At 40.1% G+C, this 22,615-nt stretch overlaps 3 protein-coding genes across 3 annotated transcripts; 2 read left to right on the top strand and 1 right to left on the bottom strand.

The window, feature by feature from the left end:
• The first annotated feature begins 975 nt into the window (after positions 1 to 975).
• LOC145491878 (trace amine-associated receptor 365-like) lies at positions 976 to 5,032 on the top strand. Its single transcript, XM_081471164.1, has one exon. The coding sequence runs from the start codon at positions 2,980 to 2,982 to the stop codon at positions 3,889 to 3,891; it is 912 nt and encodes a 303-aa protein (XP_081327290.1). The 5' UTR covers positions 976 to 2,979; the 3' UTR covers positions 3,892 to 5,032.
• A 379-nt stretch (positions 5,033 to 5,411) lies between these two features.
• On the bottom strand, positions 5,412 to 14,527 carry LOC145491879 (transmembrane protein 192-like). Its single transcript, XM_081471165.1, has 6 exons — positions 14,390 to 14,527; positions 12,292 to 12,450; positions 11,660 to 11,909; positions 10,044 to 10,190; positions 7,986 to 8,100; positions 5,412 to 7,053 (listed from the first exon to the last, which is right to left on the bottom strand). Exons 1-6 carry the CDS (start codon positions 14,420 to 14,422, stop codon positions 6,915 to 6,917), a joined length of 843 nt encoding a protein of 280 aa, XP_081327291.1. The 5' UTR covers positions 14,423 to 14,527; the 3' UTR covers positions 5,412 to 6,914.
• On the top strand, positions 14,435 to 21,376 carry LOC145491877 (protoporphyrinogen oxidase-like). The gene is made up of 5 exons (XM_081471163.1): positions 14,435 to 14,887; positions 15,993 to 16,244; positions 18,057 to 18,204; positions 19,052 to 19,536; positions 20,369 to 21,376. The coding sequence occupies exons 1-5, from the start codon at positions 14,435 to 14,437 to the stop codon at positions 20,711 to 20,713; spliced, it is 1,683 nt and encodes a 560-aa protein (XP_081327289.1). The 3' UTR covers positions 20,714 to 21,376.
• The last annotated feature ends 1,239 nt before the right edge of the window (positions 21,377 to 22,615 follow it).

Here is a 22,615-nt window from a genome sequence, read left to right as displayed (position 1 = left end):
CAGCAGTTGTTTGCAATCCGTGTCGATATTCTCCATCCCAAACTATCCTTGTTATTTTACGGTTAATTATTATCTTCTTGGGGTTTTTCTATCTTAGTAAACTACTATTTTCAGGTTTCCTTCAATGCAAAGGTGATTTTGTACGTGGCGAAGATACCGTGACTGAACTCCGTTTTAAAAGTACAATGAGTAGTTGTCGTCTAAGTCCTTGCGATCAGCAAGAGTTAATTAATGCGACTAGTTGTCATGGTTCGATTACAGGATTCTTTGTCAACGTGCTACACTGATTAATTCTGGTGGTTGATAGTGAGTGTCCGATCCTTTGCCACTTGAAGCTACCTTAATTTTCAGGTCAGTCTCGCCGGTAATGCAGATTCCGCTCACATAACTGACTCCTCGTGAAACGGACAAACAAGCAAGCTTAAGTGGTCTTGATGGCTTTTACCTACAATGGTGGACAAAACTCCTTGGGACACTTATGTAATGCAACGAATTATCTGTGTTTTACAACTGAAGTTTGAAAAAGCACTGCTATCCTTTTAAAAACGCCTTTCTGTTACTCCCTCTCCACTCAATACAATGTTATGAAACTCGGTAGAAATTGCAGGTACTACTTTTTAACATTGTTTGTGGGGTGCGTGGGGGGAGAGAGGCCACGAGGCAGCTGAAGTTGCATTCGCGTGACTGTTTCTCTCGGGTGTCTGCAAAAGAGCCAAAAGTGCAAATTGGACTTTTGTCCATGATTGTAGTTTATGCATGGTTAAGTCATCATTTTCAAACTATTTAAAAATTTAATGCCAGGATCGAGAGGAGTGAAACGACTTGTCGCGATTTGTTTCAAAGAAGTGTTCTTGGCTAAATAAATTCTAATGGCTATTTTAATATCAAGTTTTCATTTTCAAACAATTAAAACTTAATGCAAGGAAGTGTTCTTGGCTGAAGAAATTCTAATGGCCATTTGAATGCCATGCCCTGCACTCCTTTGAGCCCCCCTTGAGCCCTTGTTTGGGCTCATTATAACACCAGCACACATTGGCTGGTTCTGATTCGGTTTTCGCCGGTATAGGCGAGATTCTTCTGTTTCTTTTTATGAATATATATTTTTTTCAAGTTAAGTTCCCCTTGAGAGGCTGTACAAGACAATTATTCTCCCATGTGACACGAAAATTGACCCCCTTGAGTGTATAACAATGGCGCACTGGTCGGTCCTTATCAGGTTTCCGTTTAAACGAGGTTGGTCTGTCTTGATGCAATCGAAGTGATTTTGTTTTTAAATCACGTTCACCCTGAATGGCTGCATAACTTACTTTTTTTCCTTTGTGACACCAAAGTAGACCACAGGAAATATTGATTGGCCCCGATTCGGTTTCCTTGCAAACTAGGAGTTAATTTGTCTAGGTCTTCATGGAGTTATTATTATTATTTTTAATCCCTAAATGGCTGCAAAAGTCCCTTTTTTTCCTGTGCGACACCAAAATAAAACTCCTGTACTGTAGTGGCGTACTTTGGAGTGCCTAAAATTAGTAATAGTCTTACTCTAAAACAGATACTTTAAACGAACAGTGTCATCTGTTAACAGCATGCGATGATTTCGTTGAACCCGGAAAAATATCGAGGCCGCAGCAGAGCGAAAAACAACAGCAGTTCAATCAGTTGCAGAACATGAAAGGACAAAGATAGGAATTCATTACGAGATGAGACGAAGACTAAATATGCCAAGGATGGAAATGGTTGCATTACGGACAACTGTGAGCCGGAAGCCTTACGTTTTTATGTTTGAAAACAGAATCTGTCAAAATTGTGTTCACAATGGAACCCTGTTTTTAAATGATTTCTATCAACGTTTATCCGTTCCGGGTTTTATCCTGTAAACTGAGTTTTCGAACTTTTTGTTACAAGGGAAGTTCCCCTACGTACAAGCTGACTTTGAGACAAAAATTAACACAAAAACGGAGAAATCCTTTGGCTTTTGTTTCTCTCGCGCGCTACTTTAAGTTATCTCTACGCAAACAGCTTATATCAACAATGTTCGCCGGTGTAATTTAGTTGTACGACCATTAATAACAAAACTTTGACAATGTCTCCATCCTTTGAAAAATGTCTTCCACTTCAGTGTAATTTCACTAAAACCTGGCGATGCCATCCGCCTGGGCAACTTCTCCTAAGAAAGGGTGGTCAGTGTGCTTGGGAAGCCTAATGCTTCAATCCGGCTGGAGTGTGGTGATCAATGATCAGGCGATAGTAGATTGGAATTGCCATCGTATTCAGTTTGAAAACTAAACGCTTGTCAAATTATAGGAAGAAGCCAAACAAGATTATATCGGATGTTTCGATAAAACCCATTACAGCTAGACGATCAAAATTTAATTTTAGACGTTTTCTTCGGCAAACATACCCTGACTTCACTTTGCAGAATGAAAAAGCCCAGAAATTTTAATTACAAAGTTTGCGCAATTTTTAATAACTCGTACAAACTTGACAGACATTGCCAAACAAACTCTTTTCATGATGTACCCACCCATTTTCTGCAACTGCGAGCCACTAACTGAATGAAAGATCAAAAACCCACGCTAAATTAGAGATAAATATAGGGTCACATTTCGTATTTGCTCGCTAAAAGCTCAGGACAACAGCCCAAATGTTCCATTGTCTTCACAGTTGTATATCTACTGTACTCGAGTAGTCTCCAGTGAATCCGGACTGGCGTTATCAAAAAAAAATATTAATATAATGGTAATGAAAGTTGAACATTACGTAGGAAATTTCACCAAACGGTGCACGCGAGCTTCTGATTTTTAGGAATGTTTTAAGTAGTCTTAGTACAAGAACTGGCTTGGGAACTAGACAAGAAACGACATCGATTACATTACAACAGCTGTTGTAACAAAAAGGACTGCTTCAGCTAACTGCTCTGAAAGAACGGACAGTGAACAAGGCTTGTGAAGAACCATGTAGCATTGATTCTTCCAAGGTGTAAAGATGCTGGAGAACAACATTTCACAAATCACTGCTCGAAACGAAAGCCACTGTTATTCGGAACATAAGACCATAATCCAAACTTGGGGTATCGTACTGTTTTGTTTAGCCAACTGTTTGTCCGGTGCAGTGGCGATCTGTGGAAACTTACTTATCGTGTCAGCTGTTTATAAAACAACCACGCTACAAACGCCAACCAACTTCTTCATTTCTTCCATGAGCTTGGCGGACCTCCTCGTCGGTCTTGTCGCGATACCGCTCTGGATCGCGCGTGCGGTGTTGAACATCACAGAAAACACTCACGTTCTTTGCTTAAGCAGCGACTTCATCACCATACAGACTTTAATGGCGTCGACATATAGTCTCTGCAGCGTTACAGTAGACAGATATGTCGCCATCATCTTGCCGTACAAGTACAACCATATTGTAACACAGAAGAGATGTTTCGCCGCCATTTTGATTGCTTGGGCGTTTACCATGGTCTTAGCGAGTTTCCGTTTTATCGTCGGCTTGCGATCCGAGCTGCCGAAGTTCTACATGGCCGCAGCAATATTTGGCATCGATCTTCCGATTGTTGTCATCTGTTTCTGCTACGCGAAGATCTTTAAAGCCGCCAAAGAGCAAAGAACAAAAATCTGTTCCTTGACATCGAGTGTCCGCGCGGCTTCCCTGAGGCAACGTAAAGCTGCTTACACTATAGCCATAGTAATAGGGGTGTATATGATATTTTGGACGCCAACGTTTATCGTATGCTTTCTCGATTTTACTCTCCACTTGTGTTTTTACGATGCTTGGCTCGCTACCGTTTCAGTATCTTTGGCCAATTCAGCATTGAACCCATGGATTTATGCAGCGCGGAACAAGCAATTCTGGCGAGCTTTCAAACGCGTTTTGCGTGTGTCATCGCGACTCTAAGCTGAGAACAAAGAAGTTTGCAAGTCGATCGATGCATCCATCTCCATGGCCATAGTCATCAACACAGTCAAAAGTACAGACGATAAAAAGAAGCTGCTTGCTGCATGCGTCTTCAGGTAGCATTTTTAAGACCTCACTCACAGTTTTTCACTATATGGACCTCTCAGTCGGCAAATAACATATACATTTTAGAGTAGAATTCTAACCAAATGCCTTTCAATTCATTAGCGATTTACAATTATTTCTCCGCATACATTGTAGTATTATTTCCCGCTTTAGCAAAATCAAGCGCGGATTGAATTATTGATTAAACCTTGTAGCTGTTTGCACGCGCTCACAGGTCTTATAGTCGCATGAAACTCCATTTAATTTCTTAAGTGTTCTTTGGAATTGATTTATCTTGTTATATTTCAAACTCTTCCTCGAAACAGCGAAGAAATGCAGAGAAAACACTCTAGCCACTAATGGCTGATAGTGTAGGAGTAGCTCAGCCAATCAGATTGCTGCATTTATATTAGCATACCAGTAGAATTCTGCTCATAGTAATCAGAGGAGCAGCACCTTGAAAGAGGCTGAGATTACGACAAATTTAATCTCGAACCAAGAGTTCTCCTACCGACTAAGAAGCCGGACGGCTTTGGGTTAGAGATTGGCCCTTTTTGAAAACAAAAATTAAAAAAAAAAACTTCTTGAGCCTGATGGCGGCGCGAGTGCTTATGGGATTAACTAAGAAAACAACATCATTAATATGGTGGACGAGAATGCTCAGTCCCAATTAATCAAAGTCGAAAGACGGACAAGTTAGCGACAGGTAAGAAAAAAGCACAGTTTTTTTTTCCCTCGAGAAAGGGAAAGGGAGAAAGTGGGGACAGTAGTGGACTCCCATGTGAAAAGATCGGGGATGCTCGTCGGAAAATTTGGATTAAGCCCCTAAAGGAGACTTATCTGGGCGGGGGTTGAACTTCATTTAACCGAAAAGATACCCCTTTAACCCGGACCGACAAGCATGGGCTACAATGATTTTAATGATGCTCAAGACATTGTCACCAAATACTTTCTCCTATAGATACATTGCAGATTCAAGTGAAAGCATTGCCATAAAACTCCAGTTATTTCTTCGAGTGCAACTCTAAAAGATAAGTTGACGGCTAGAAATAGAGGACTTTCGTCCTGTACACCCAAAATTAGACCAGAATTCTTGATTTACACACCTGAGGGAGACGACGAGCACATTGGACCTTTTCACATGTGATTTCTCTCCCTACTGCCTGCGGGCTCCTTCTGGGCTGTGGGATCAATGTGAACAGACGTGTTCGTACACAACGACACCCTGTAACTCTTACATGAAGGTACGCTCGAAAAGGGCGTTGTAAATCCCCACACCACTGTTCAAAGAACTAAGTCTGTAAGCGCCCACCAGGATAATTAATCATTGAAAAACTTCAACGAAATCAAGTGCCAAAGAACAAGCACTGGCCATTAATTTCCAGGCGAAGCTCAGCTGGAACATGCACTGAACATTAATTCCCAGGCGAAGCTCAGCTACAACATGCAGGATTATAAATCTACTGTGAAATACAAAACTGATGGTGATGATTTGTACGGCGAGCATATTATTGCCACTCGATAAATTTCTCGTTTTTAATAATTCAATTATTAGAAATTAATCAAATTACTTTTCTCAAGTGTCTTCTTTTGAACTTTATTAAACTACTATAAAATTACTTTGAATGGTAGTTAATTACGCCTCATTTACAAAAGTCGCCACCTCGATTCTTAGTGTTGACCAAAAGAATCGCGACCTCAGCAAAAGACATTTATTTGCAGTTATTTGGAGAAGCAGAGTTGCCCGCGAGTCTTACGTTTCTTAAGTCTTTCTAATTTCTTCAACCCCAGGCAGACTGGAAGGTCGCGCCTACTTGTATCACACAAAATTCTCTTAACAATAACTGCAAAATTCTCAGGCGTTCATAGGCAAATTTTCATTATCAATAAAAGGACAGACATATGAACTTACAATTTATGCGATGTTCGCGCAAAGAGCGAGATCAGACAATTTTGTATTGTAGAAAACAAATTTTCTCCAGTTTCTCATGCGTCTGTCCTGTTATTGACAATGAATTTCGTCACGGCATTGTCAAAGTAGTCTGCGGATCCATAGCCACTTTGACAATGTTATGACGAAATTCATGATCAATAACACGACAGACGCATGAAAAACCGACGCCAATTTGTTAAAAAAAAACCCATCATGTGTTGAATTTTTGCTACACATGATCCAATTTGATGCACAAGGCTGTGTCGTTAAAAATCTGATAAAAGCAACCTTTACACTTTTCTCCTGAAAAAACTGCACTTTTTGCTTTTTTTTTTCTTTCTTTGTGTGCTTACTCACTGTAAAGTGTGCGATTTTCCGTTTCCGCAAAAATTTACGTGAGGTCATGTGCGTGACTTAATTTAACCACAGTCGCTGCAAATCAAAAATTGTACACACAAAGTGCACGTTATACCCTTTCGCTTCAAGCTTTGAAGACCGTAATCGTAAAAAACTAATCAGTTGGAGCATCTCAACCAATTCTTAACCACATTTGTTTCCTATTAAGAGTCCGGTTGCTGATAAGCTCCCGACTTTTTTTTCGTGTGGTTTCTTTCAGCCCGAGGACAATTTTTGCACATTGGAGCCGGAACACTACTTCTTTCTGATGTAGGGATTGCGACTGACCAATATTTTCGAGAAGCACGTGGCTCCTTAAGATGAAGGACCGTGGGAGAGAAGGTTGTACAAGGATTTCTCCAGGGCTAGGTCAACAGTAAGGAAACTTCATTGTCGGATCTCAGGAGCTCTTCGACCGGAAAACGAATTGAGCGCACGTAGTCAGACGTTTGTTAATTCACTGGGCGAGATAGTCACGAACTCGGATGAAAGATTGCGTGACGAGCCTAAAGAGTCTCTGTTTAGTCGACTAAAGGCGGAAAGGAAGGGAAATTTTGTGAAACCATTTTTATCAAACTGCATTCTCAAATTACATTGTATTCAGGCTGCTCCGGCTTTGCTGTGCAGTGAGCTTCATAAGCCGTTTTCCCAGGTTGGCATTGTGTTGCTGTAGATAACGAATCATGTCCGCTTGTTTTTCCAGGACTTCGTCTAAGTAATCATTGTCCCTAAGAGATGGAATTTGAATCAGTCAGTATAAACGCAAGATTACCATGAGCGAAGAATTCGAGATGACGGCAAGCCTGTGCAAAAAATCTCATTTCCTTCGTTAAAAATCACTGATAAACATGTCCGGCTATCATGCAACGATTCTCAGTTACAAACTCAGTTGTGTTAAACCAGTTTGAGAGTCGCTTTTTACTTTTTGCGTCTCGTGAGCTCAGACACTAAACTTCGCGCACTGCTCTCTTAAATCAGAACTAAGTTTATTCCTCAGTTTGATGCTAAATCAAACTCAGTCGTGATTGGCTTACGCTATATTTCCTACGCTTGCTACCAGTTAACTGTTTTTTTTCCCTTCAAAATCCCATTGCCTGATTCCCTACTTACACACTTGTTCGAACTTTAGAATCTGTGAAGAAATCACTATGACATGTGACCATTTAAAAGAAAACTCTCGGGTAGTTCTTTCATGTGGTACTGTTTGTTACGTTGTGCAAAGTGGCTCTTTCTTTTACGTCTGTTTATGAAACCCTAGTGTGTGACCATTCGGACAAAAGCGTGCCTGGCGGGCATTCACAAGGGAGTCAGAAAGCTTCGCGCTTCTCGTTTCCCGTTCCTTCCCATCTGACCGCCAGCGACGCAGGCTATTCGGATAAAAGCTCCTGAATGAATCCAATTCACGTGGTGTTGTTTAACATGTTGTGGAAGGTGGTTCCTATTTTTACGTCAGTGTGCAAAGCCCTGCAGTTTATGACTATTCAAGTGAAAGCTATGCAAGAGTACTTTGGCGAGCTGAATAATTACAACTACTAATCCGTGAACAAAACCCTACTGCGTGACCATTCAAACGAAAGCAATTAAAAAGTGCTACCATGTAATACCATAAATTTTTCGATATTATACATTTTTCCCCCCAAAAATTGATTTAAATGCTGACCTGTATCCTGTCACAGTTACTGAGTTTGATATGCCGTTGCCGAGGTAAGTGTTCTGGAAGTCTGAGTCTTCGGCATCTGGAAGAGGTCTTCTTCTATTGAACTTGAGAACTTTTACTGTTAGGAGAAAATACAGAAAAAATAAGTACCAAGTTACAGGTAACGTTGTAATTATTTGGATACTCGAGGCATACAGTGTACAGAAGACAAGGTTTTCCGTGTTTCTATCAAGTTACATGCATCAGTCAATTCCAGTACTGTCCTTCAACCCTACCCCCGCCCCGCCTGGGCAAACCCCTGGGCATTAACACTTTTTTTTTTAAAATGGGATATTCTTTGGTGTAGGACAAGCAAGTGGGTGAAGTACCCCCAGGGTAAGAGCAAACAAGACGACAAATTCCCCGCCCCTGGGCTGATCAGAATGTAGAAACTGCTCAAAACTGCTTCACCCTAGGAATTAAGATGTCAGCAAGTGCCTGGTTATTGCCAAGTGGGTTGGGGGGGGGGGGGGGGGAGGGATAGGGCATTGCTGGAATTGACTGATCAGTATTATACAGAGACAAAAGCGGAGGAATCGGCAAGAGCTATTTTTACAATACATGTAACTGTCTGATTTCTCGCGTGCTGATTGGCTTATTTTCATCATCAACAAGAGTACAGACAGATAAAATTTTAATTTATGAAAGCTTTCAAGTTCGACTTTCAGCTGTCCAACTGTCAACATTTTAACCAATGATATTTTAGAGACTTTTTTAAGTAGCCAAAAGCGAGAAAAGCTATTGACAATATTCGCGTCATTTTGAATAAAATTCACTTATCTTTTTTTACGGCAAGTTTATGGCGTCTTTCCCCCCCCCCCCCCCCCCCCCATTTATTCCCGGCATTTGACCATTTTGGGGTCTTGTTATTGTAAAAAACAAATTGACGTCAGTTTTTTATGCGTCTGTCCTCTTATTGATGATAAATTTCGTCATAACATTGTCAAAGTTTACTGCGGAACCACCCGCCTGTGGCTTGTGGTTCCACAGCCACTTTGACAATGTTATGATGCAATTTATCATCAATAAGGGGACAGACACATAAAAAACTGGCATCAATTTCTTAATTTGAATTCTCTCAAACTGTCATGAGTGTTTCCAAAACTCGGCATAAAAACGGCCAAAATGTTTTCTGCAGTTCTTTTAGAAAACACAATTAGAAAAAAGAAAGGAAAGTGACTGTGACTCATTTATTTTGATTGTTAAAATGTGAAATCCCTTTGTTGCAATGCCACTTTGGTTCTGTGTTCCTATCAAGTTTTAGTATAAATCCACTAGCGCTCTATCACGAATGCTGTTCGCTGATTGGCTACGCTACTCACTATCTATTCTGTAATAGATAGTGAGTAGTGAAGTAGTGTTAGGGTTTAGGGTTTAGCTAGCTGGCTAGGGCTTTCTTACAGAGTGTAACTTTCTATTTCTTAATTAAAATATGGCAGATAATTATACAGTGTATAGTTCTGTGCTTAGTGATCAGGCTCTTGACCAGAAATGAAGCTACAGTTGACTTGTTATGATAGACTTTGTTATGCTACTTTTCAAATGTAAATTATCATTTTTACGATAACTGCAGAAATTCTCGCGTGCTTAGTGGCTAATTTTCATTGTCAATAAGCAGGCAGGCACATTGCTTTATAATTTATGCGATGCGTCAATGAGTGAGAGCAGACAATTTGACAATTTGTTAACATAAAAAAACAAATTGGCATCCGTTTTTCATGGGTCTGTCCTGTTATTGACGATGAATTTCATCATAACATTGTCAAAGTAGTTGGCGGATCCACTTGGTGATCCACAGCTACTGAGTGGATCTGCAGACTACTTTGACAACGTCATGACAAAATTCATGATCAGTAACAGGCCAGACACATGAAAAATTGACGTCAGCTTGTTAAGTTTTCATGCAAAGTGGTTTCTGCTCATCGTCACAAGGTCAACCCAAATCTCACTTCCATGCAGAGGCTTGGTTACATTTCACAGAACTGCAAAATGGTCTATTCCTCAATAATATACAGTCAGTACCTAAGTACCATAGAATCCCAGGCACACAGAGGATGAACTCAACAGTGAATATAATCTGCAGAATATTGTATAGTGCCAGGCCACCCCTGTTAGACCTTTTAGCGTCGTGACCTATGACAGCAAATATAATCAACAGCACAGCATTTCCTGAAAGAAGATAGAAATATATATCAATAATAGTAATAACTTAAAACACTCGCTCTTGTTACAGATATCTTAACTAGTAATAATTTTTTACAGGACATTAATAAGAGGTACACTTTAAATCAAAGGAAAATGAAAGACAATGGAAAATAATACCAAACGAAATCATTATTTGCGACTTTTAAACTGATTTCAGAGTTGAGGGTCATGATTGTACAGAAGCAGCTTTATTATTGTGGTAGGTGACTTATTTTACCATCCATCACAAAGAAACAGATAATCAAGCAGAGTAGCTGATTGAGATCACGAAGGAGAGTCTGTGTAGATGGCGATCCCCTGCTATCTTAAACTCTATGGATCATGTGTAACTTGGTCAACACAGTTGACACTCAATCAACATCAGTTCTCGATCCACACCTGATTGACACTCAATTGGCAGTCGGTCGATAGTCAGTTGAGTGTTGACCAATTCATATGTATCAATCAACATTCAGTGGCATGTCTGCGAAAATTAGTTGGCTATTGACCAACTGTCGACTGAGATGTCGATTGAATATCGCGCAAGTGCCGATCAAAGGTCAATCAACAGTCGATCAAGTAAACTTTTTAAACTGATTATGTTTGTGAGATCTTAATATACAAAGTCAGGCGGGGAAAAGCCCAGGTCCGATTCCCTGGGGCAAGTAAATTTTGCCCTTGGGCCAGTGAAAATGGAAGTTTTGGTGGGCAAGTGAAATTAGCCTCAGCAGTCTTGTTGGTGATAATTTTCAATCCAAAACAATTTCAAAATTTATGACTGCAAGATGAGCAAAACATAGAGTTGAAAGCATGGATTAATTTAAAATCCTATCACATTCGTTGCATGCCTATTTGGAAAGTAATACTTTAATTGAGGCAACTGAAAACAGAAATGTACTGGCCAACGTGGCAAGTAGATTTCAAATTTTTTCCTGCCCTGATTAAGTTGGCATTAATCTTATTGTGATCATACTTCGAACCACTAGGCCCTATTGTGAACCCTGGAATTTCACAAACCAAAGTTATGCATGGTTTATACAACTTTCACAACATTGTTTTCAAGGACTATTAAAATTAAAAAGACCTTTTAAGGCAACTCAGCATGAATATTCTAGGACTCCTTGTCTGCAGAATCACAAGGCAGCCAGGGAACAGGAGGAACACAAAATACATGTACAAAATACATGACCCTTCACAGCCCATTTAATGGTGAATTAGGCAACTCTTGTATCATTAAAAATCATTTTCTCAGATTTAAAATGTTTTTCATGAATCGCAGGTTGTATTATCAATATCAGATTTTCTCCCGTAGTGTCAAGTACTGTACATGTAATTAATTATAAGATCTCATCAGCAAAATTCAGAGTAAAAATTTCCTTTAAGGCCTTTTCAAAGAGAAAGTCTCATAAAATAAATGAACATGAGAAAATTAGTCGTCACACATACAGCTGTACCTATTGATAAAATGGCATATGGAATTCTCCTCAATTCCTTAGTCTCCCGGAAGAATTCCAAGTAGCCTTTTGCTTGAGACTGGTGATGCAGATGCTGTAAAACTCTGTCTGAGACAAATATGATGACCCATAACCCAACATGTACCACGACCAGGAAGCTGAATGGAGGATCTGTACCTCCAAGTGATAAAGAAACATGATGCATTAGGTGTCCATTAGGAACTATAAATTGCATGGTTTCATAGGCAATCTGCAAAAAAGGAAAAAAGAATAATTATGATAATAAAATCAATAAATAAATAATAATAATAATAATAATAATACAAAATCAGAATTTATGTTATCTTTAATATAATAATTATATATAAACTCACTATGCTGAAAATATAAGAGAAAATTTAATTTCTTACATACCCAGTATGCAAGAGTATATATCTAAAAATGTGAGTTAATTACGAAAATATTAGCAAGGGCTACATAAACATTGTTCAACATATATACAGTAGTTTATATTTGCTTTTGGTTCAAAATTTATCAAACTAAATGCAGGTTTTATTTTCTTTGTTCAGATAAAGGGATAAACAATACTACATGTGTCCCTGGGTTCTCAAGTTTCTGTATTATGCACTTACGAAGAGGAACAGCTGTAAAATAGCAATCCATGCTGTATGAAGTGGGTGAAACTTTGTCTCTGGTATGAGACCCAGAGATGCTGTATCACCGGCCAAAACCTCTTCTTGGGATTGAGAAAACTGTCCAGGAGCACTGTCTTCACGATTGAAGAAATTACCCTATTAAAAGTCAGCAGAAAATAAGAAACTGGATATCAAGGCTGTGCCCAACTATAAAAGCAAGACATTATGCAATTTTCCTTTTGAATTCTAGTAGAAAAATGTTTCACTCTGCCTGTCTTACAGGTGTTTGTATGTTTGTGTTCTGTGTCAGACATTGTTGAAAAGGAAGAACCTGTAGACTTAACCCTTTACCCACAGTCTAATTAAAATGTGATGGACATGACCACACAATCTCTGTCTACACTCCCTTTGGATAAAAGCAAGCAGAATCTCTACTCGACTTCTCCCTATTTCCCCCGTGGCTTGGCTACCCACATTACATGTACATGTAGAATACTCCAACAATGAGACAAAGCACTTGTGGATGCAATACCCTGCTAGCTATGCATAATTGCACAGAAGGACCGTGGAGCAGGGGATTATAAATAAAGGAACGAAGGGGCAGCAGCTGCCCTTGGCCGATGGTACTGCGTAGAAGAATTTCCAGCCCATTTCCTTCCCTAGAAGACATGGATCTAAGTCAAGTCACAGCAGCAAACTTGTGGCTCTGCACTTAAAAACCAAGTGCTACCATGTGTTGAGAATTTTAGAAACACCACAGGTGAACCAAGCACATAAATGAGCGTCCCTGTACACACAGTAGTACTCGGGTTATGTAACAGTAGAAATTCACGGATTTGTGATATTTGTCTGGAAAAAATGGTTATACTCTTAAGCCTAAAAAATATGAAGGAGTATGAACAGAAATAACCCACATGTACCTTACTTCAGATGTGTGTTGTATTGTTTCCTGTGAGGTTTCTTGGCTGATTTATAGCCAGTTAGGTGGTTTTCAACCTCAATATTTTGTCCTCTATATAACCTTTTCCTAGATTGGGCACTTCAAGTGACCCCAGTCAAACAAGTCCAATGAAGGAAAATGGCTGGAATTTGGAAATTTGACATACAGTACATTACAGACAATAGTTTTCCTTCATGTTGCTGTTCTTCAAACAAGGGTTCACTGACTCTGACATGGAATTTATGGCCGCCAGTTCTGTCAAAAGGTTTCATTAAGGGCTGTCAGAGGAGGCGTTACGCAAAGGTCACATTCTTGAAAGCTACATATTACTGACAGTCGGGGTGAGTGAGCCTACATTTGCTCCCAATGACATCATCAGTTTAACTTTGTATACTTCCACCCACCCCGAGTGTGGGTAATTTGAACTTTTTGAGAACACAACATATTCGTATAAGGCCTCATCCAGCGGCTCTCAAGAAAGCCTTTTGCAACTATCAGTGGCCTGTAATTCCTTCTCAGTGTAGCCGAACCTCCAATGAAGAACAGGAACGTGAAGGAAAACTGTTGTCCATGATGATATGGACTGGTATGTGGAATCTCAAGGCAATTGGAGAATTTGGTAGCGATTTTAGGGCCGTCTTCCTTCAGTGGACTCAATCGGCTGGGTTTATTGAGAGCTAGAGCCCAATCTTCGGAAAGGATATAGAGGTCAGAGCAGTCAAGCATTAAAACCGGCAACCTACAAACCTCACAGGAAACATTTGGAAACACGCGCTTGTAGCAAGGTAGGTTTATTTTTATCCATACTCCTTCGCAGTTTTTAGGGCTTAAGAAAGATGACCGTTTTTCCCGAACAAATCTTTATACACTGCATTTGGACTGTTGCGTAACCTGAGTACATACAAACTTACTACTGGATGCACTGTACATGCATGTAGAGGGGAGCTCATTTGCGAGCTTGGTACACCTGAGCTGTGGAAACCATTCAAATTTGAAGACAAAAAAGAGGGAAGTAGTTCCAAACAGATATGACTATACAATGCAAGGATATCTCCGAAAAAAAGCGAAACACGAACGAAACACTAAGAAAAAAACATACACGAGGTGATGTAGCGACTTCTACTTCTTCTTAACACAGAAAATCTAACGACTTACCCCTTGTCCGTGCTCTCCACTTAAGCTAACCATTTCAGAGCTTGGATGGTCCCTCACATTGCAAATTTTTGGAAGCTTCAAACTGAAAATGCTGAAAAAGAGAAATACTATTTAAAAAAGCACATGACTTCAGGTACGTCCTTTCCGATCTCCTTCCAGCTTGACAAGACAACGCCCGCGATTCATTCGCACAGCGGACATACACGGCAGTCCCAGATCTCTCGTCGTCGTTTTTCCAACATGGCGGTCGCTAAAGGAGGGCAAATATCGCTGTCCCCCTGCAAATTTGCCATTCTTGGCGGAGGAATTTCGGGACTAGCTGCTGCTTATCACCTTTTGGATAAAGTTACAGACCCAAGCAACATAACAGTTCTTGAATCCAGCGGACGGGCAGGGGGATGGATGCAAAGTTTGACCGGAGAGAATGGCACAGTTTTCGAGTTGGGCCCACGCAGTATCAGGCCTGTGGGAAAAGCTGGGAGAGCAACGCTTAAAATTGTGCGTTCAACATTTTATGGAAAGATTATTAGTTATTTTAGATTTTTGGGTCTTTTTCTCTAGTGTAAGTTCGCGGTTTACTAGGGACATTCCTGGGCGTGGACGTAAGGGGGTAAGGGGTTAGCCGGAGTTAGCTTATTCCCTTATTACGTAATACGAGAGGCCAATTGTATGTATTGGAATGTTAACACCTTGTCCTGCAGTGCTTTATGACATACACGTGTAAATGAAAGTGAATGGTGTGAACGATACTGAAGAATACATGTAGTTAAGTATGTGGTCAGATGGAAACACTCATAGGGGTGCTCCGTGATCAAATTTCAGTTTCATTTCATTTTATATCCAACCCCAACCCTTTCCCTCCATTCACTGACAAGATTTTATGAATGACCTGCCAAAGTTGTTGGACCTTTTGAATAACAACTGTTATTGCAGTTAAGTCTGCAATCAAGCATTCTTTTATAAGTTAAATTATTTAAAAATATATCACTAAATTACTATTTAAAAATTTAAAAAATGCATTATTAAAATTATTGTTAATTACTGTTATTAATTATTGTTATTATTAAATGATTATTTCTTAACGACAAAAACAAAGTGCAAAGTTCAGTTCAACCTTGAATAGCAACTGACCCTTTCACATTGTTTGTATATCACCACTGATGATTGCAATAACAGCTATGCTAAGGAAGTTTTGAAAACAAAGGCTATCTTCTTAAGGAATACAGAACAATTGGGTTATTTTTTAGGGGGGGGGGGGGGGACAAAGCATTGGCATTTTGATCTTTCTGTACCGTGAGCTTGTATGCTTTCCTTGTGTCCCCTCTTGGCTTAGTTCAGTCAGTGAAGCTGGCTTTCCTCAACAGACAAAGAAGTTTAAAAACTTGCAGAAAAGTCATAATGTTATTGTGAGTTTTCAGAAAATGAATGGATTATTTCAGAGTTCTCTGTTGCCTTGGTTTCAAAACAAGTCCTGGTTTGAAAACTATGAAAACTTGTTGGGAGGAACTAAAAAATGAAAAATTAAAGAAACCAAATGGTAGGTGGTAGGAGTATAAAATACTTCACCATTTGATTTGCCTGTTATTGTTTCGTTTGTTGTCAGGTTCATGATCTTGGACTGGAAAGTAGCATTCTCGCAGTCCCTTCAAGTCACCCAGCTGCCAGGAGCAGATTTATTTATTCACAAGGAAAGCTTCATCAGCTCCCATCAGGGGTTATTTCCATAATCAAGAAACAATCATTATTTTCAAAGCCATTATTACCCACAATACTCAGGGAACCCTTTGTTAGAGGAAAGCAGGATGATACTGATGAATCTGTGTATGACTTTTTCAAAAGGAGAATGAATGAAGAGGTATGTATGTTCATTGACTTTGCAAGCCTGTGTTTTTAAAGGGTACTCATGGTGTATGTTATTGGACTTAATTTGCTGTGAACAAAACCCTTGAATAAGAATAAATTACAATATTTAGAGAGGAAGCCACATCAGCCTTAGCTGGTTTTCATGTAGGTCCTCTATCCTGGTTGAATGGAATTTGCAGTGTTGGTTTTTGTGGAGGGATGAAAACCAAAGAACCCGGAGCAAAACCCTCGGAGCAAGGCGAGAACCAACAACATACTCAACCAACATATGGCACTGGGCCAGAATCAAACCCGCGCCACATTGGTGGGAGGCAAGTGCTCTCACCACTGCGTCATCCCTGCTCCCAACAAAAGTTGGGTTAGTCTATCCATAGACATTTTATTTTAACTTCTAGCAACAAATTATGGCTAGAAGTTTTTTTTTTTTTTTTCTTTTTCCGTGGGTGCAAATGATGCAAGCATAAAGCATGAGTGAGTAGACTTCTTTGGAAAAAATGACACTTTTTAGTCTTCTCCCCCATGTCATTACCTTGTCTTGATCACCTCTGCCCTTGTTCCGTAAATAAAATTGAGCAACATCTGAAAAGATCAAATACAAAATAACTGTAGAGAGTCACGGGTGCGTTGGAGTATGCACATGTGATGTCAAAATTATTTTATTATTTAACTTGGAAAAGGAAAGGGTAGGTCAGCTAAACATCTCAACAGCAGCCATGCATCCCTAGGTCAGCACTGAGTGGTCACTGGGGAAAGGTGACCCTTGCCTTGAGATTTTAAAACAGTAAATTAACAGACTGGTGTTCAGTTGAGACAATGGCGGTGACAATGGTGGTGAACTGTATTGGAAATGCAGTCCATGATTTTTGACACTGTAAAGCTGATTACTACTTGCGTTTGTGGAGGTTTGAACTTTATCAAAACTGGTATGAAAAGTTGGCTTACTCAACGGCACTACCAACTACTTACTACATCATACCATGTTCAAGTTTTACCACAATCAGTGTTATAAATTTAGGAGAATTTGTTTGACTTAGATGGTGAATTTTGCCAGTTGTCAGCTGTTATTGAAACCCCTGCATACCTGTGAGGAAGCTCTCTTTTCAGGTCCCCTTTGCTGGCTTGTACCTTGCTCATGCAAAAGCCAACCCAAAACCCAGACAAGATAGCTATGATAGGGCTCAGTTGTTTGAGGGATGAACAATGTTATACACACCAGATAAATCACTATCAAATGGATAGCATAAGGGATGTAAATGTGAGACTGGAAGAAGGCAAGTCTAGCATTTTTCATTGCAAGCCCAAGTCATTCTTAGATTTTGACTTTTGAAATTGCGTCAATAATGCAAGACTGCGACTTCAAAGTGTTTTAAAAGCCAGTGAGTGCCAGACATTCATACTCTAAGACCTTCAGAAGTCACTAAAAAATACAAACAAGCAAATTGAGACCTCAATTCTTCCTTCCACATGTTGCCCTCAAAAAATCGACCCTCCGAGACAACTTTGTGAAAAAAAAGACTGCAGGACGCATAGTTTTTGAATGACCATTCACTGTGCCTAACATAGCATGGTCAATTGTCACTTATCACTAGATAGCAATTATCTGATAGAAAGCACTATGTACCCCTTATTTTTTTTTGCCAACTGGATGCAAGGTCATACTGGAAACATTGACCATGATTGAGGAAGCTTTTAAAGATGATCAGCTTGAATTACTTGATTCACTTGATTGCTTATGTTAAACTCATGATTTACAAACTATCCCTGTGTTCATTTGATGTCACACATGTGAGTGTTTCTTTTGAAGGTTGCAGAGTATCTCAGTGACCCATTGTGCCGAGGGATTTTTGCTGGAGACACTCGCTTGTTGAGCCTCAAGTCGTGCTTCCCACCTGTGTATCAGTATGAGAATCAACATGGCTCTATAATCAAAGGGGTGTTCTTTACAAAAGAAGGTACATTTAATAAGGAAACTCATGGCTGATCTTTGTTGATTCAAACTGGAACCCATCAGGTCGTCATCTTTATCTGATTGGCTGAAAGTTCTTTCCATATCAATGCTGAGAATTAGGTTGTACATCAAGACGATACTGTATCTAAGAGTTAATGGCTGGACTTGTTTTTGTAACCTGTCCTCTTGATAAGGATTCATTTAAGGGTTCTAGATAAGCTTTAAAAAGCAGTTATTCCAGTGGATCAATAATAGATATGAGCCATTTCAAATATCGGAAGTGTGCTATTTATTTCTCAAACTCGTTAATAATTCAAAGAAAATCACAACCGTGAAGGAGGTTTGGATGCTCAGTCTTAATTAGCATAGATTTTGACGAGTTTACTTCTCCGTTTACTCCGTAGTGTTTGTTTTAATCGAGAAGATATATCTTGAAAACACTCAAGACAGTGTTTCATCGGCTATCCAAACACCTCAAATTTTGTCAGAAATACTCTGCTGTGCGTCATATTTTCAACTCTCTTCTTGGTGTTTGGATATCCTGATGAAAAACCGTCTCTTGTGTTTGCTATAATTACTTACTCGGTCACTTAGCTCACCTTTTCTAAAGGGCAAATTTCAATATATTTAAATTCCAAGATGGCGCTGAGACTTAGGGGAGTAAAACGAAGGAACTGAAATGTGGTAAAGTAGCGATATTTTCTGGAATCACTCATTCTTGCCTCAACCTCAATGTGATTTTCTGTTTAGTCCCGTAAACCTCAGAGCCATATGTTAGAATTTCAAAATATTAAAACTGGCCTATTATTGAATTGATCACTGCTAGTCTATGGTTCTTTTTCATCCTTCAGCTCCTGACACCACCGTTCTGAGCCCGTTAGCAACGAGAGCCAAGGAGGAACGTTGGAGCACATGGTCGCTCCAAGGTGGTTTGCAAACACTCTGTGACAAATTACTTGAAGTACTAAAGCAGCGAGGAGTTGATTTCAAGATGAACACGCCCTGTACTGCAGTGAATTTCAACACTGATGGCAGGCTGACAGTGGCATGGCCAAACGAGAAGATAACAGTAGATCACGTGATAAGTGGCATACCAGCACAGACACTCGCTAACATTCTACCAGAGGACTGGGAAGGACTCGCATCTGAGCTGAAAAATATTCATAACACAACAGTGGGTGTTGTCAATCTGGAATACGAGGGAAGTGTCGTGCCTGTAGAAGGTTTCGGATATTTGGTTCCTTCCTCTGAACCACTTCAAGTTCTCGGGATTATCTTTGATTCCTGTGCTTTCCCTGAAAATGACAGGCGCAGCGGAAAAACCACAAGGATAACTGTAAGTTTCAATTGCACTTGGATTCGCTTGGACGCGAGCGAGGGGGAGGGGGAGATGGCCGCCCGCTTCCCAGAACACTTACACTATTTAAAACCAAAATTTGCGATTTTCCCTACTCTGTTTATGACCTGACCAAAAATTCGATACATTATCTAAGACCTGAACCTGAAATCAATACCCTGTTTCAGACCTGCCATAGAATTAGTTCCCTAGTTCAGACTGACGCTTAAGGCATTTTAAAGTGCTTTTGTTGATAGTCTTATTGATAATGATGAAAAAGTAACTTCTTCTAAAAGCAATACACAGTTCAAAAATAGAGTGCAAAACCCATGCCCTATTTGGGACCAAAATGGCCAAAATCGATACCCTATTTCTGACCATTTGAAACGGCTAAAAACCCATAGCCTTTGGGGCCGCGCATACCTATAGTTATAGCCCATATAAGGGAGTACTCCTCGACACTTGGACATACCCACAAGTTACCCTATGAGCGCCACATTTTCGCTCTGTTCATTAGATTTTTGTTCTTAATCTCGTCAATGGGTCTTTTGGTGCAGATATAAAACTCTACTTCTAGTCCTACGTTAGGTTAAGTCAGTCTGGCAAGGAAATGAAACTTGACACTGCCGTGTTTTCAGAAGTGGTGTTGCTAAGTAAAGTTACCCGTGTTGATTGAAGCAAGCTGACGTCATACATTTAGAATAGATGTGGAAAATGATAATCTACATTATGTTGGTCAGCCAAACCTTCCACGCTTCCTTATTAACATTTAAAGATAAATGTCTCTTTTGCCATTTCTCTCTTATTTCCATGCCATCTTGTTTCCTCGCAGGTCATGATGGGAGGTCACTGGTTTAATTCCTTATTTGGACATCCTGACTCAGTCGCCCCAGATCACCTCCAAAGCGTCGCTCAAGAAGCCGCAGAAAAGACCCTTGGCATCCGCAGTAAACCAACGAGTTGCTTGGTGACCATTCAGCGTGACTGTATCCCGCAGTACACCCTAGGACATTCCGACCGTGTTAGGAACAGTTTTGACTTTATTGAGCGGCGCAAGTTACCGCTGACTCTGATCGGTGCGTCGTACAGTGGAGTTAGTGTCAACGATTGTATTTACAATGCGCAGCTCGCGGTAGACCGAATTTTAGAATCGAGTCAAGAGACTGATGTCCAATGAAACAAACGTGTGCGGTGCCAGATCATTTATGCGATTTTCGCATAACCTCATACGTAATTACCTTAATGACCCCTTTTGATAACAGTGCAATTTGTCAAGCGGCTTTCGACACTCGTCTCTGAAATGAAAGAAAAACTTCGTGTCCACTACACCGTCGGGGCAACCACGCTGGTTACGTGGCAACTTGTTGATGTGAGTAGATAGAACGCGACCAATCCAGGGTACATTTTTCAGTCCTTCGAGACATTTTTTTGTTTCATGGCTCCTCCCCGACAATCGGGGTTACCATTTTCGGAGAAATGTCGAAAGCCGCTTGTAAGTAATTTACGTGTGTCTATCATTGTGTTTCTAAGAATTTCCTGTCTCAAATAGTTTCTATTCTACGTATTAATATTATCCCGCAAGCGCTACCAAACAAACGCTCCTCCAGTCCTCCCCCAGCCTGTGAACAGGTTCCGGCTGGTAGGGTCTGACCGTGACTGGAAGGGCTCGGAGAAGGGACTGGCTGAGATTGTTTTTGTAATAAACATCCCTGTTTCAATAAGCGCCCTTGTTCTAACAAACGCTCCTAGTCCATACAGCTCAGACGAAACAGAATTCGCTGGGCTGAGCAACTTTAATAAATATCCAAGACTTGATGTCTCCAAAATAAATAAATAAATAAATAAACAAAATTCACGAACGAGTACTATCCATCCGGGTATTTTCCTCTGACAGCTTTCTCTCCGCGGATGAACACTATCGCAACGTGATCAATTTAAACCAATTAGAATCGGAGAAAATTTAGTGGTGAACTATAAGAGGTGATGGTTGATGAGGCCGAAGGCGCTTGTCAGTTTCTTTCAAAAATTTCAAGTTTTTTTAATTCAGTGGACCGTAATGCCCTCCTTTTAATCTTCCCAGGAATTTGATTATCCATATTTTTCTAACTGTTCTTTCAAAACTTCGGAGAAACGAGGAAACGTTGCAATTTTTCCGACCACACTGAGCTACTGCACGCTGATTAACAATTAGATTATGAGCTCGAGATTTCTATGAGGTGATAGTTGATGAGGCCGAAGGCCGAAACAACTATCGCCTCATAGAAATCGAGAGCATTTAATCTAATTGTTTTAGTAGAATTCTAACTGAAATTAACGCAAATAACGGTTTCCAATTAATGTTCTACACATTATCGTACTTTACGCTTTTACAACATCGCATGTATTGAACTGTCTTTGGTAAATTTGCACTTGTGTACGTGTGCGCATCCATTTTTTCAATATTTTCAAGTTTTTAAAGTCAAGAAACCGCTAATGTCCTTCTTGTAGTCTTCTCAGAAATTTAATTATCCATTTACATCTAAACTTTCCTCCAAAACGTCGGAAAAAAAAGAGGAAAACGTCGCATTTCCTAGACGACCGACAGCCACTGCACTCTAATGGCTGATAGTATACGAGTAGCTCAAGTTACACAGTGGGACTTCTAAAACAAAGGAAAGTCGGGCCGGACTAGTACGAGTTCCTTTGTTTTGGAAGTCCCCCTGTGTAACTTGCGTCCCAGCATAATTTATTCCGTACCATGTGACCGGATCCTGCAAAGGGCCTATTGCAACGTTTCCGCTCGTTTCTCCGAAGTTTTGAAGAGTGTGCCATGGCTCAGCCAATCAGATTACAGCATTTGTGTCAGTATACAAGTAGAAATCTACTAAAACACGATAGAAACATGGTACATATTTTCTATTCCTCAAATAGAGAATTACATTGTGAAATGGTTTCGACCCGAAACAATGACGGACATAGACGTACTTGGGTCATGTGTGAACGGAGGTCATGAAAACGGCGAACCCAGCTGTGAGACAGCTTTGAGGATAACGAGTCTTAACGTTTGTTGAATAGACGGTAATTTCTGGTCGAGGCCGGG

The sequence above is a fragment of the Orbicella franksi genome, chromosome 7 (genome assembly GCF_964199315.1).
Source record: "Orbicella franksi chromosome 7, jaOrbFran1.1, whole genome shotgun sequence".
NCBI lineage: Eukaryota > Metazoa > Cnidaria > Anthozoa > Scleractinia > Merulinidae > Orbicella > Orbicella franksi.
Note: the sequence above shows the minus strand (reverse complement) of the source record. Positions and strands in the feature narration are given on the sequence as shown.